Source organism: Acanthaster planci, linkage group LG08, assembly GCF_054643075.1.
Source record: "Acanthaster planci isolate LZ-2023a linkage group LG08, COTS_SCS, whole genome shotgun sequence".
Taxonomy (NCBI): Eukaryota; Metazoa; Echinodermata; class Asteroidea; order Valvatida; family Acanthasteridae; genus Acanthaster; species Acanthaster planci.
Genome location: NC_141784.1, coordinates 17,280,596 through 17,293,305, shown reverse-complemented (window position 1 = coordinate 17,293,305; position 12,710 = coordinate 17,280,596). Strand labels below are relative to the sequence as shown.

The 12,710-nt window shown below is 39.0% G+C and overlaps 1 protein-coding gene across 1 annotated transcript; it reads left to right on the top strand.

Moving 5' to 3' along the window:
* The first annotated feature begins 289 nt into the window (after positions 1-289).
* LOC110987609 (uncharacterized) lies at positions 290-11,675 on the top strand. Its single transcript, XM_087140354.1, has 3 exons — positions 290-460; positions 1,447-1,680; positions 10,073-11,675. The coding sequence occupies exons 1-3, from the start codon at positions 448-450 to the stop codon at positions 10,168-10,170; spliced, it is 345 nt and encodes a 114-aa protein (XP_086996480.1). The 5' UTR covers positions 290-447; the 3' UTR covers positions 10,171-11,675.
* The last annotated feature ends 1,035 nt before the right edge of the window (positions 11,676-12,710 follow it).

Below are 12,710 nucleotides of genomic sequence, written 5' to 3'. Positions count from 1 at the left end.
TAATAGCTTGATGCAGAGCATTGACCAAAACTGACAAAGCAAAAAAAAAAAAAAAAAAAAAGGAAATGCCAAACGGCAGATGTTTTTCGTTTCCTTGGAAAAAAATAATAGTCGCAAGAATTACTCGTCACCTTGTAAGTTGCAATAAAAATGTCAAGAAAACTAAGCAGATGGAGAACAATTCGACCAATTAGATTGGAGGATTTGGGACCCGGCGTCGCGCAATTTGCATCCGACTGGGCGAGCTTCTCTAGACCTGCGGTCGAAATCGTGGAAATTAAGTCTTGCGCTGGAAAAGCGTATATAGAGCGCAGCCAATCCACGTTTGTGTCATAAGGACGTGCCATTCCGAAGAGGACGCCTAAGTGATCAGGGACAACTACTTTCCTGAAAAGTGGGTTCTTATTTGGTTGGTTCTCCCGTGAGTTTCAGCCCGGCGGAGTCAGGATGGAGCGGACAGGTAATGTGGAACCGGTACTTGAGTAAGAGAGAAAAAATAACATCCTACATAGCCGGCGAACTTAACACACTTAGGGTTTTTTGAATGGACCGTGTACAGTGGCGAATTACGGGACTTCGGTTGAAGTATGCTCTATCAATGCACGGACAGTGTTACAACATTTGCATTCCGTGGTGCGAATGTCAAAAAGTACAAACTGTGCTTGGTGCAGGTGTTAAGGCTGTGATATTTGTACATCTGCTCAAGTGACTGTTAATTGCTTGTTTCCTTCAAGTAATGTGTTGCATATTCGACAATGATTAGATTACTCTTTTCGAAAATGCATTTTGGGGCTGTTTTAGGCGTATGTGGATTATTTTTGTTCACATGGTCCGTCTGTCTTTGTCGTGATTTAAATCCTTCCAATTTCATAATTTCTTCTGTGTAGAATTGTTCATACACCCGTGTAAACCAGTTATTGTGAACGGACTACATATCATTGTGAGTGTTATTGTACATCAACATTACTTGACAACCAACGAATCAGTCGATGAATCGAACGACTACTCGCTTTATATACTACTGCGCAAGGTGTTTAATTTGACTAAGGCCATGTAATATTCGTGTATCTAGCTATATATACGGGCATTGTGTGTTTCTAACCGGAGATTTCATCCGTACTTTTAATATTTAATCCTTATACAGTGGGCCTTCAGTATTTTCGTAATTCATACTAGGTATGTTAAAGAATAATTTAGGCTTCATACATGACAGGGTGGGGAGGCAAAGATGTATGGAATTTTTTCCGTCCTTTTTAAATGATTATTCCATGTCTTTTTTCCGCACAGCTCCGTTTGGAATTTACTTTTGAAATGCGTGCACGCAACGTGGAGTAGGCCAACTGCACATCCTTTCAGAGAAGGAATCATAGATTAGTATGTATCTCGCCACTCTTATGTGGCAGCCAAACAAATATATACTCATATTTTTTAATTTTACCAACACAGGAATTTATTGCCTGCTTCTAACACTACTGGTCCTACTGGCAGTTCACACGTGTTACGGACAGAGGGCAGACCAGCTCATACGCTACGGCAAATCCTACCCAGTCCGACCGCGCGCCTTGCCCAAGTCTCCTTTCTACGCTAAAAGGAACGAAGTACTCTTTCAGGACACTAATGGCATCTTACCAGAGTACCCTGGGGAAAGTCAGATGGGTGCCTCCAAGCCTGTTACTGACGGTGAGCATTTTCCCCCTTTCTTTTGTAAATGTGGGCAGACCTGAAAATTTTTTCGGAGAATTCTTGTCATTGGTTTGGTGATGATTGAAGCCAATGGACATAATGCAGCCTCCGGAGTTACCATGAAGGTGTTTTACAAAGTGAGTTGTTAGCAGTATCTTTACTTAGAATTAATTCAGGTCGCTTTATTGGTCGCTTTATGGTCGCTTTATTGTTATGACTGGAAAAAAGGCAGGCCTTTATGACAGTAAACATGTCCTCATTCATGTTTGCTATATTACCGGGTCAACAATGAACATACGCAATGAGTGTTAAAGGGGCTTTTTAATGTCCAGGACCGGATCTTCCTTTGGTTGTGGCTTCGTCTCAAGTATCCAGTATTGTTGTCCGGACAGGCTGAAATTCGTGACTAATTTTATAAAGCAGGACTTTCACAAATCGCGTTTCTCTGCCCGTTGTCCTCGCGCCCTTCAGTTTTATACTCAAATCCAAAACGTGACCAGAAATCTCATAATTCGGTGTTTCTTTCATGCACCCCTCATCTCATACAGAAAATACTTGTTTCATCCCGGCGGTCTTAAATTCACAGAGAAACATCTGAAGAATTTTGGCCACCAACCCCATCTCCTTGCTCCTGTTCCAAAAGCAACTCCATGTCTTTTGTCTCGTTTGTGTTTGCCTATTTGCTTTTTTTATCGGTTAACTTAGCGTCGAGCCTATCTCGTTGGCGTACCTGGTAGTTGAGAGACGTTTCAAAATATTTGATCGTTTATCATCTCTTGTACGACCTTACACCCTTCTCTTAACTTTTTTGTTCCCCTCTATGCCTTCAGTATTTTTGCAGGATTGAAGGTCTCTAGCGCAAATTTCAAGTATGCCTAAGCATCGTGCTATTTCGATGTACAAATGAACAGCTGATTTCTAATTTAACAGGCTTATTCTATTATCGCTTCTGATGTGAAAAGTAATATTGACTCAGTTTATAAAATTTTAGACGAAAAATCTCAATTTTATTTGAAATGCATACTTACATCTGCAAAACCACACGTACATAAGAACACGCGATAATTAAAATATAATTCTGTCATTGTCAGGTAGTCAATTCCATAGTTTAAATCATTTTTTAAAATCATTTTTGTCAGAATCCTCCTTGCCAACGCTCGATATGAAGCCCTAGTTTTCTGATGACAGTCGCACGCATACACGCACCCGTAACGACACAAGTTTTCAAATAAATTAAAACCACTTGGAGGTCATGAAGCTGAAGCCACGTGATACTGAAATCAAAGACAGATAACAAGAGTAATGGACGAAGAAAAAACATCCTAATTCTATTCTCTTTGTCAGTTCAACCCCTCCCCTCCCCCAAAAACAAAATTTGGGATCTATGTCATTGGCTTCCATAGAGATCATAACGAAAGTCACTTGTGACTAAATAGTCCACTTTTTTTTTAAATTTGTTTCAAATGGTATCACAGTTTTCGATATAAGAAAAGGTTCATTTTAACTTCATTTTAAAGGGCATACATTACAAGATTATGGGCTAATGGAAATGCATTTACAGTCTGACATGAAGTAATCTTCATGCCATCGTGTTTCAAGATCATAATTCTTAGACACGAAAACAGCTTCAAAAGACCACAAGTGTTTGGGCAAACCTCCGCTTCCTAAAACAAATTTGGTTTGATAAAGTACCCCTCCAGGTATCATCAAAAAACGTCCAAAAGCTCGTTGGAATAACCGACAGAGAAAAGGAACATGGCTCTTTCACTTCCTTCGCCAATTTGCCATTCTCTCGCCCATGCAACGGCAATTGATTTGTTATTCCAACACTCGCATGTGGACAACATCACCCGCCGTTGAATTTACCCGTTACAGAAACGTCATTATACAAATGGCCAATTCTCGTCACTTCTCCCCCCGCAGACATTTCTCATGAGGAGTCGTGTTTCATTTTGTCCAACCACTTCAGTAAACCGGACTGAAATGCCCGCAGCTGTAATCACAATACAAGTGTAGATGCGACACCCCCCTCCCCATTTTCTGCTCAGCTACTCAAGCGAACAATCATGTTAGCTAAAAATAACAGACAAAGTATCGATAATTCATCTGGGTCCTTAAAATTAAATTCCAACTCAGTTAGAATGATGAGATACCACTGAGTGAATCCGCGCGGTTGAAGTCAAGTCCTGCCTGCCATAGAACCTGTGAACAACTGAAGGTTATGCAAAGTTCTGTACTCGCCAATTATTTTTGAGAAAGGTCTCGAGGTATTCGACAAGAATGTTAAGGCAAGTTTTCACATGCAGTGACAGACCCCACTGGAACAAGTATGTAAACATACCACAGGTTTACTTCTAACAAACCAAAAACTCCATACAGTGGAACATAACGCACACCGTTAAGCCCATTGTAATTATGTAATGCATCAAGTCATGTTTTTTATTGTTTTTTTAACGGACATTTAGAGTTAACGCGTTTGGTAGTACCCATAGACCTGATAATAATAATGAATTATTAATAAAAGAAAACTCAATAATTATCCCGTTAATAATCGATACCTGCTAAAAGATAAATTTGTTCATATAAATTCCCGAAGCTAAAAACTTCTTTTAAATGTTTTAACTACTCTTAATTTTGGAGATTTCCTTCTGAAATCCAACCAGCGAAAATTGTGTGGCTAAGTTGAATTAAAACAAAATAAAGAAATAAGAAAGAAAGCGGTGGAGCAAACCTTCATCAATCTGACATTTCACAAGCATGCAGCTGCTTGTTCGAGGCTGAAAAATTATCGATTGCTACTCGCAAGAAGTAACTTACCATAAAATTCTACTACATTTAATGTTGGCTGTAATTCCTACATTGTATCCTGGAGGGACAAAAAAGACATCCCCCAAACACGCAGTCCTCTTGTAAATGCCTGCATGTATTCTTGTGATGATTCTTGTACTATCTTCAAGTTAGGTTGCCTGAATCAAGTTGATATCAAATTGATATTGCGCACAGGAATTAATCAGAAAAATGTTTTGTGGTGTCTATGATATTTGGCTCTTCGAGATCTTTTGGCTTTATAAACTACCGCCAAGTTGAACAACTACAGGCCTACTGGTTTCCTATAAAATGCACGAGCAAAAGCAGGAACAAAACAAAAATCAAAACAATTATAAAATATTTGAAACGCATAATGTTCGACTATTTTTATTGGGTTTTTTATTTGCAAATAAATATATAATAAAAACGTAATGGTATAACACGTGAGTTTGTCTTTTCAAGTGAGCTTTTCATAGCACAATCTCTTTCAATTGTGTAGCTCCTAACCTGAAATCATTCTAACTTGAAGCGGTGTCTCTTAGTGAAGACTTGCCTTGCGCCTCACCCACTAGTCCCCTCGTTCATCACGGTGGGTCATCATCGGAGGCCAGCACTGTTGGCGCCGAAAATGCAAACCGACTCCCTCCATTTGGTCGACTGAAGACAGATCTGGCTTCAAGCTTTTCCCGTTTACGCGAGAAGTCCCCCCTTGTATACACCTTCGTGTGTCAATTATTAAAATCAAGCCCTGAGACCGGGGTTGTGCGGAAGCCGGTAGCGAGCCAAATGTTTGTGCACTTTCGTCTACATCAATTACCGATACCGGGGAACTAAGCTTCAACAGTTCCTCCACAGAAAAAAACGGGTGCTTTTCTCTTTTTATATTTATGATAAGAATTCGGGTTATTAATGTCAATTAAGAATTAGTGAATGGATAAATGGCCTTTTTGCGGCAATACGTAGTAGTAATTTTAAACATACCCAGTAGTAATATAATGGGGAGAAACATTATCTTCCGAATTCTCGTATCACACTGACAAACTATAGGTTAGTGCCAGTGCTACTAACCACGTGCTACTGTAGATCTGAGAAGCACTCTAAATTGCGGGAACGCAAGAAACGTCACAATAGGATAACCTTTTACCCTAATCTTCCATCAGATGGATCTGTTGTCGTTATAGTGAAACCCAAATGGCAAGCGGAATATTGAGGGGGGGGGGTACAACAACGGAATTCCAATTACGTGTGGAATCACTCCCTTAAATCGCCTGAATGCTACAGACAGTGTCTAATTCTTCTTTCTTCTGATTTCGCTCCCAATCTTTCCAAAACATTGATGCTAAACCCTTCAAGGCCCCATCCAGAATCTTTCCCATGGATTCTACTTGGAACGAATGGAACTGGATTGCGTCGTGGCATTGATGAAAGAATTGCCAGCGACTCGCTCTGCAAACACACAAACCCATTACCAACTGTGTGCCTAATCCTTATTCCCTGAGTGTGCCGCCAGCCATTAGCAGACATTTCCTTTTACGTTTCCATTTATCAAAAGTAGAAGCATCTTATTCGAAATGCAAAGAAATAATGATGCTGCAAAACGGGGTAGATCTGGATATTTCTATCGAGTACCGTAGATTGTGACACCATATCCTGTCCATATTTTAATCGATCACTTCAAAGCATTCATGAAGACAATTCTGAAACAATGTAGATCTTTAACCGCATTTTAAAATTACATTGTACAGTGTGATTTTAATTAAAGGCTAGTTAAAAATGGTCACCATACGTCTTTTCGCAGCCCCATTTCCCTGTCACAGTAGCCTGAGGAAATACAATTGAAGTTGTCAATTTGTAATATCAGTGTTCCCGTTCTTCCCTGCTCAAATACTAGTTGGAAAGGTGCTTCACCTTGGGAAAAAATGGGTGTATGAACAGTCAACAGATGTGGCAAAGAGCACAGTACATTAATGGTAAACACACCTCTACCCACATTGAAGTATGGACCAATCCAAACAGATGGCACTCAGAGCGCAAACAATACTGTACTTGATTTAGGTATAATCGAGAGGAATTAAAAGATAATTGCTAGGCTTAAAATGGCCCTGGGTTTACTCATGAATAGACACAAGTAGTCACTTTTTTGTTCGTTTGTACAAACTAATGCAAGATGGTAAACGAAATGGTTATTTTTGGAGGGGATGCCATGCACAAATGTCAACGGCTGCATATCAATAGGAACAAACGTAGGCGTCGGAAAACGTGGTTAATGAAAGACAAAGAACAAAAGGCCATATAGCGTGTACCTATTGTATAAACGTAAAGTAAAAAGAATCCGCAATTTTCGATTTTTTACCACAATTTGGTTCACAATCGACTCAACTTGAGAGCCTAAGTGGTTGTTTGCTTACCCAATTGTCAATCCACAAAATTGGGCGAGGGTATTAAACAAGAAGCTGTTTGAAAATCTACTGACATAATTACTTTGCCTATTTCCATTGGCTGATATTCTGAGATTTTAACCTCAATTCGCATGTTTTGGAGCGTAAGTCAGCGTTAGTTATCATTTTTCATTCTTAGTTAGTTAGTTATCATTTTTCATTCTTATGAAAACATATGGATATAAAGTGGAGAGCCATCTAAAGTCGCAAAAGATAAGATTTGCCGAAACGCAACGTCTGAACAGGTACTGCTTACGCGGCAACTGTGATTAATACAGTAAGGGCAAATCAATACACCTATCTATCAATTAAGGTCTACTTATATATAGTTGAAGAACGGCACTTCGCGTCTGCTAGCTACTATAAAGAAAGTTGGCGCTTAGACTTAAGATAAAGAATTTATCGACACTGATTGATCCTGGGTGTCGCATTAAAATCACAACTGAGAGGTGTTGCTTACACTTCGTCCCTATTCGAACGTTGATTAAGTGCAAGGGAATATTTACGTGAAATATTGTCCCATCTACATTAGTAAGTTACAGAGAACATTGTTATAACCCATCTTTTATCCATACAATAATACGGTGGCGTTCTTTCAGATAAATTCCAAAGCCTGAAATGTCCCACAAATAAAAACGAAGAAGCTAAATTCTTACACTGATAGCTCTGACGTGTGTTGGACAAAAACAGGTACATCTCCCAATTGCAGGGTCTCACTACACTTTCAAGTAAGCTTCAAAAGTGCAACAACCGCCCTGTTTTGAAAGGGTCCACTCGTGCTAAAAGTGCGCTTCGATATATATCCTCACGGAAGGCGCAACACTCGTTCCTGCGCGAGTGATCAATTCTGCGTGAACAAAATCACTCAAGCGTACCATACAATTTCCCTGGAGAGTACAAGGGAAGCCACGTTTCCCTTATAAAGCCAGGAATTAGACTTCCTTGCCTGTTTTGGCAGCGGGAAATCTCAACTAATCACAGCAGCATTTCAAAAGACTTATTTTCAGGTAGGCTTTGCTTGATTCTTAATATTTTCTTGCCGATCTTTAAAGTCTCTTTAGCCTCCGTTCGAGCGGGTGATGCGGTCACTTTCCTGGACACGGTACGCATCCCAATCAACACACACACCTCCGGTTGGGTGTATTTTCATAAGAACTTGCGTTTTAAGTTTCTTTCGCTTAAGATCCTCAGTAACTGGAAATATAAACATTTCCGTGACTAAACATTGATGGCGATAAGCGCTTTTGGACACCGTAGGCTTATGGTTTTATTAAAATATAACAGAAGCTTTTCAGCATCTGTTCGATATCAGCTTCGCAAACTACGGGTACATACGCAAATGCCAAATGAGCTAGTGTCTTCTGGAAATCCTCTTAGAAGTGTGAAAACATTTGTCAGACTCCTACAAAGAATGATTGGCAGGTTTTCACACTGCGACTCTAGGAATTGACGAGGAGAAAGAAGATCCACGGGATGGTTAAAATCATATGAACTTTATACCCTTTGACCTTTTTTGTTCCGAGCAAAACATTAGTTCTTGGATTCATAGTATGTTGACCTCGGTGTTAAACCAAAATCATCTTCTTTCACTTCATCTTCAAATATGCAATACTTCGAAAAAAATGTGGTAAATTCTGCACTAATAAAGCGACACAAACATTAATTCTACCAGACAGCAGCGTAGGTAGCTACTGGATATAATGATTTATTTAGGAATTAATATCACGTGCTGTCGTAATCCCGTTAAAATAAAGTAGCTTACGGTTGAAAATTAATGTAGGGTCACTCTTTCAGCAAAAGTCCTCATTTTGCATCTCTACATCTAAAGCCTAAATGCACAGCTGTTTTCTGCCTGGCTGCGGCTGCCTGTTGCAGAGGTAAAGAAACGAGAAAGACGTAACTTGAAAAGAAACCCCAGTATTTTGAAGTGATAGATGAATCTGAAGCTTCGTTTTATAATAAAAAAAAACGAGGCACATGTATTTGCTTTCAGCATTTTCCCAAGCTTGATACCGGGAAGTAAAATGATCCCGACGAATTCACTCCGCACGTTCCTTCTATTGAAGAACACCAAATGACAGCGTCTTAATGACGTCCTTGAATTATCTCATTTCTCTTTCTTAGGTGTTATAACGATGTATGAGGCAATTATCTACGTGTTTAAGTGTCGGTTTTTCGAATTGACTTTCACTCAAGCGTACAATCCAGACAGAGAAATAGAGTAATTTAAACAAATGCGAGCTAGACGTATATAAGACGAAGGCATCTGAAGTCTTTTGATATAAAAATGGAACCTTCGTGGATGTATTGCCCGACGCGTTGTTTGTATCATGAACAGGATTTTATTAATTCAGATGGTTGGTTGTTATAATGAGAGAAAGGGCATTCTGTCTGTAGCCGTTAAACCTCTATTGCTGTTATTGTCCCCAAAACAGATATATAAATTAATTCCAAATTTAATCACAACATATCAGTTTTTGAATGAAGTAACAGAGTACAAGTTACAAAGTTAAAACTTAAAATCACTATTGTCTTTGTTACGGAGTTTCTCCTAACAGATGCTGTTACTATAGTGGTAAATACATCACCACTAACATGTGATACTGTTCCAATCATTATTTGGGATACTCGATGTGTATCCAGGCTTTTTATGACAAAATTATACTTTGGCACCCCCGAGTGACCTTTTACTACATATCCGGTCATCAAAGTCCGAATTCGCCAAGATGTTGACATTTCCATGTGTCATGTGACCTGTCAATTAAAAAAAATAGCAGGTGATGGTGTAAACCCTTCGAAGGTTTAAGAGTTTGTATAGCTTTAGTTCGTGCCGGTGATTTGAATTTCTTAAAGTGGGCACTTGGAAGAAGCTTCAAACCTTGAATTGTTTTTCAAGTTGGAGTAATCAATTCCAAATTGCACTTGATTCTGTTTCATTTTACAGACAATGTAAAAGTTTAAGCTATTTTGATCTGCATATGCCATTTCTAATCACTGGAAAAGCCCCTATATTAGGAAAAAAATTAAAAACCACCTTCATCGAGACGAGGGGCTTCAAATTTGAATCATTTTGCAAGTTGAATGTTGGAGCAATCAGTTTTTAAACTTTTGAAACGGCCCTTGTCTTTTTATATTGCTTACAGATGAAGAATTTATCAAGACACCTTTTGATTTCGACCCCTTTTCACTCTGGAGATTGCAGAGACAACGGTTGACGAGAAGCAAGCAGCTGCAAAACTGATGATAATTCTCGCCGAGAGATTTGCGTTTCCCCCGAACTAAAATGGTAAAGATAGCTCTTATGTTCAAAATATAACAAGTCCAAGTTTGCGGAAAAGAAACTGTGCTCAAGTTGTTGTTCAGTTAAAAGGCGAGTCGAAGAATTGCAATGTCCTCAAAAATGAAGCGAGATTAAATACTCTTGCAAGGTTAAGATTTCCAATCTGATTTACTTCAGTCAGCAGTCGCCAAAGGGACAACTTTGAAACGAACTGAACATCAAATATTGCATCAAAATGTTTGTAATGCTTCCAAGCCGATGCCAAACAAGATAAACAATGTTACATAATAAGCAGTCCAAATCAAAATTCTGTAATATTTGGAAAGATAAACTCTTGTTATGTTTACTGAGAAACGATTAGAATTAAATAAAAATGTAAACTTGCAAAACCTGGAAGGAAATATTTTCATCTGCGATTCACACGATGTTGGACTATGAAGAGTTTTTGGTTTTCGATAAAATTGAAGATTATCTTTGTAGAAGAAATGGCCCGTTCTTGGGAACTATAACTTTGTCAATACAATACAATTTTGTCTTACAATAATGCTTCTCCTGAATAAAGAATGTTGTCGGCTCTCCTGTAACTCGTACAAAAGAAAATGAACCAGCACCGCCAAAGATACAACATGAATCGCAGAGTTCACCACCCTTTCTTTTTAAAGCCATGCTCAAAGAGGTTTGGACTTGTCTCAAACGAAAAGATCAAGAAACTCTTCTGTAAAAAAACACAGGATAAACAAATGTGTCACCGTGATAAGCGTGCCGCAAATGCAGCCGTAAATGAAATACTTATAATTTTCTATTATAATGAACTGTCTGACTTCTTGTACGTTAGTGGAAAAGTTATGTTGATTGTTTGTATTGTAGCTTGGGTATTATTTACAATACATATTAATGTTTAACATCACTTTGTCGTTGGTAACTACTTTACTAATTTTTCTCAGTGACTTTTTGCCACGACATGGCAAGCGCAGTAAATGTTCCAAAAGTTGAATCATCCGACAAATTTGAAGCCTGTCCTTGAAGTCCATTGCGATGGTATCATATTAACAACATTAGTTTGAAAAAACTGCGTCTTTAATAAACACCTTGATCTCTTACGGATTGTCCCCAGAGTGTCTAAAATGTATCACAAGTGAATATCAAGATCGCCCGGGGGCCCTGTCATATGCCTGACTTTCAGTGTCATTTAAAGCTTTCACAATGCTCACTCCCTGGCTAGTGTGGAGAGCCTACAGAGTGAGGATTCTTCCTTCACATTGTCCTTTTATAAGGAACCAACTGGCACCATATCAAGCTAAGATTAGATTTCTCTCTGCCCATAAAGGAGCCTTTTGTGTGCCTAGTTTTTTGGGGTGATTTTTGTCCAAGATACAAGGAATTAATTCTTCACTGTGGCTTAAAAACCTCCAATTCCCGTCTTAGGTCATGCTAAAAATTACAAACCTCGCCCAAGCCCCCCCCCCCCCAAATAACAAATGCCAAAGCGAAAACAAACACAACAAACGTTTTTGGAAATGGTTTTCTTGATTCTTTATGAAAGCTGAGTTTTTTGTCTTCAATTAATTAAACGTTAAACAAAACAACTGCACCCACACACACGTACCCATTCACACAAAATTTTAACCACCAACGTAAAATAACCACATGTACTCATACTGAAAAAAAAGACTGCACCAGAAAGGCCGATGGTCGGCGCAGTTTTAGCGGAATAAATTACTTTTATGCTGCCACAGCTTAGGTAACCTTGTTAGTCTCACGGGTGAGCAAACCTTTAAACGTGTAGATGTACACTCTTTGCTCATTGCTCACAGTCTTGGGCACCGAAACCCGTCCATGCTATCACCTGCGGGTGTACCGGTGAAGATGCTATTGCCTTGGTGTGCAGATGGATCGTATAATATCGAACAGGCATCCGGCGTCCAACTCAAAATCGAAAGATGCGTGTATAACTCAAGAGCGCTTGGGAAAAGTGGGCTTGGGTGCAAATTTGTAAGAGGTGGGTGAGTTTGCACCCAACTAGGTCAATACAGTAAAACGTTTGGAGACTTTACTGCATAAGGTTTGTTTGGTAACAAAATCAACAATTCGTTTCCCAAAACTAAGATGTCGATAATGCAAAATGGAAAGGAAAATATTTATCGCTATTATTTGATACCAATTAAGAACCTTAGTGATTGCACCAAGAATACTCAAGACATTGACAAAGCAAGATGACCCGTTACAATTAAGTGGAAGTCATGGTCTTTTATTATTGACTGGTCACACTGATAAATTACCCTGGAATCCTCCCGAAACCTACAAGACTGTCATCCATGATATAAAGCGTGCCTTTATTGCAAGCATGAAACATTTTGTTTTATTAAGTCATGTGGTAGCCGCGTCACGAGAACTTCCTAAGGAAAAAAGAGTGATTCAAGATGTACACGTTTGTCAATTGAAATATCTCACGCAAACTCTGAAAGTTGAGTGAACCTTATACTGTCTACAAAATGCTGCAG

What these genes read in the sequence shown, in the direction of transcription:
- LOC110987609 (XM_087140354.1), top strand. An exon ending in CTCCAAGCCTGTTACTGACG is followed by an intron (nt 1,681 to 10,072) that starts GTGAGCATTTTC and finishes TATTGCTTACAG; the next exon opens with ATGAAGAATTTATCAAGACA.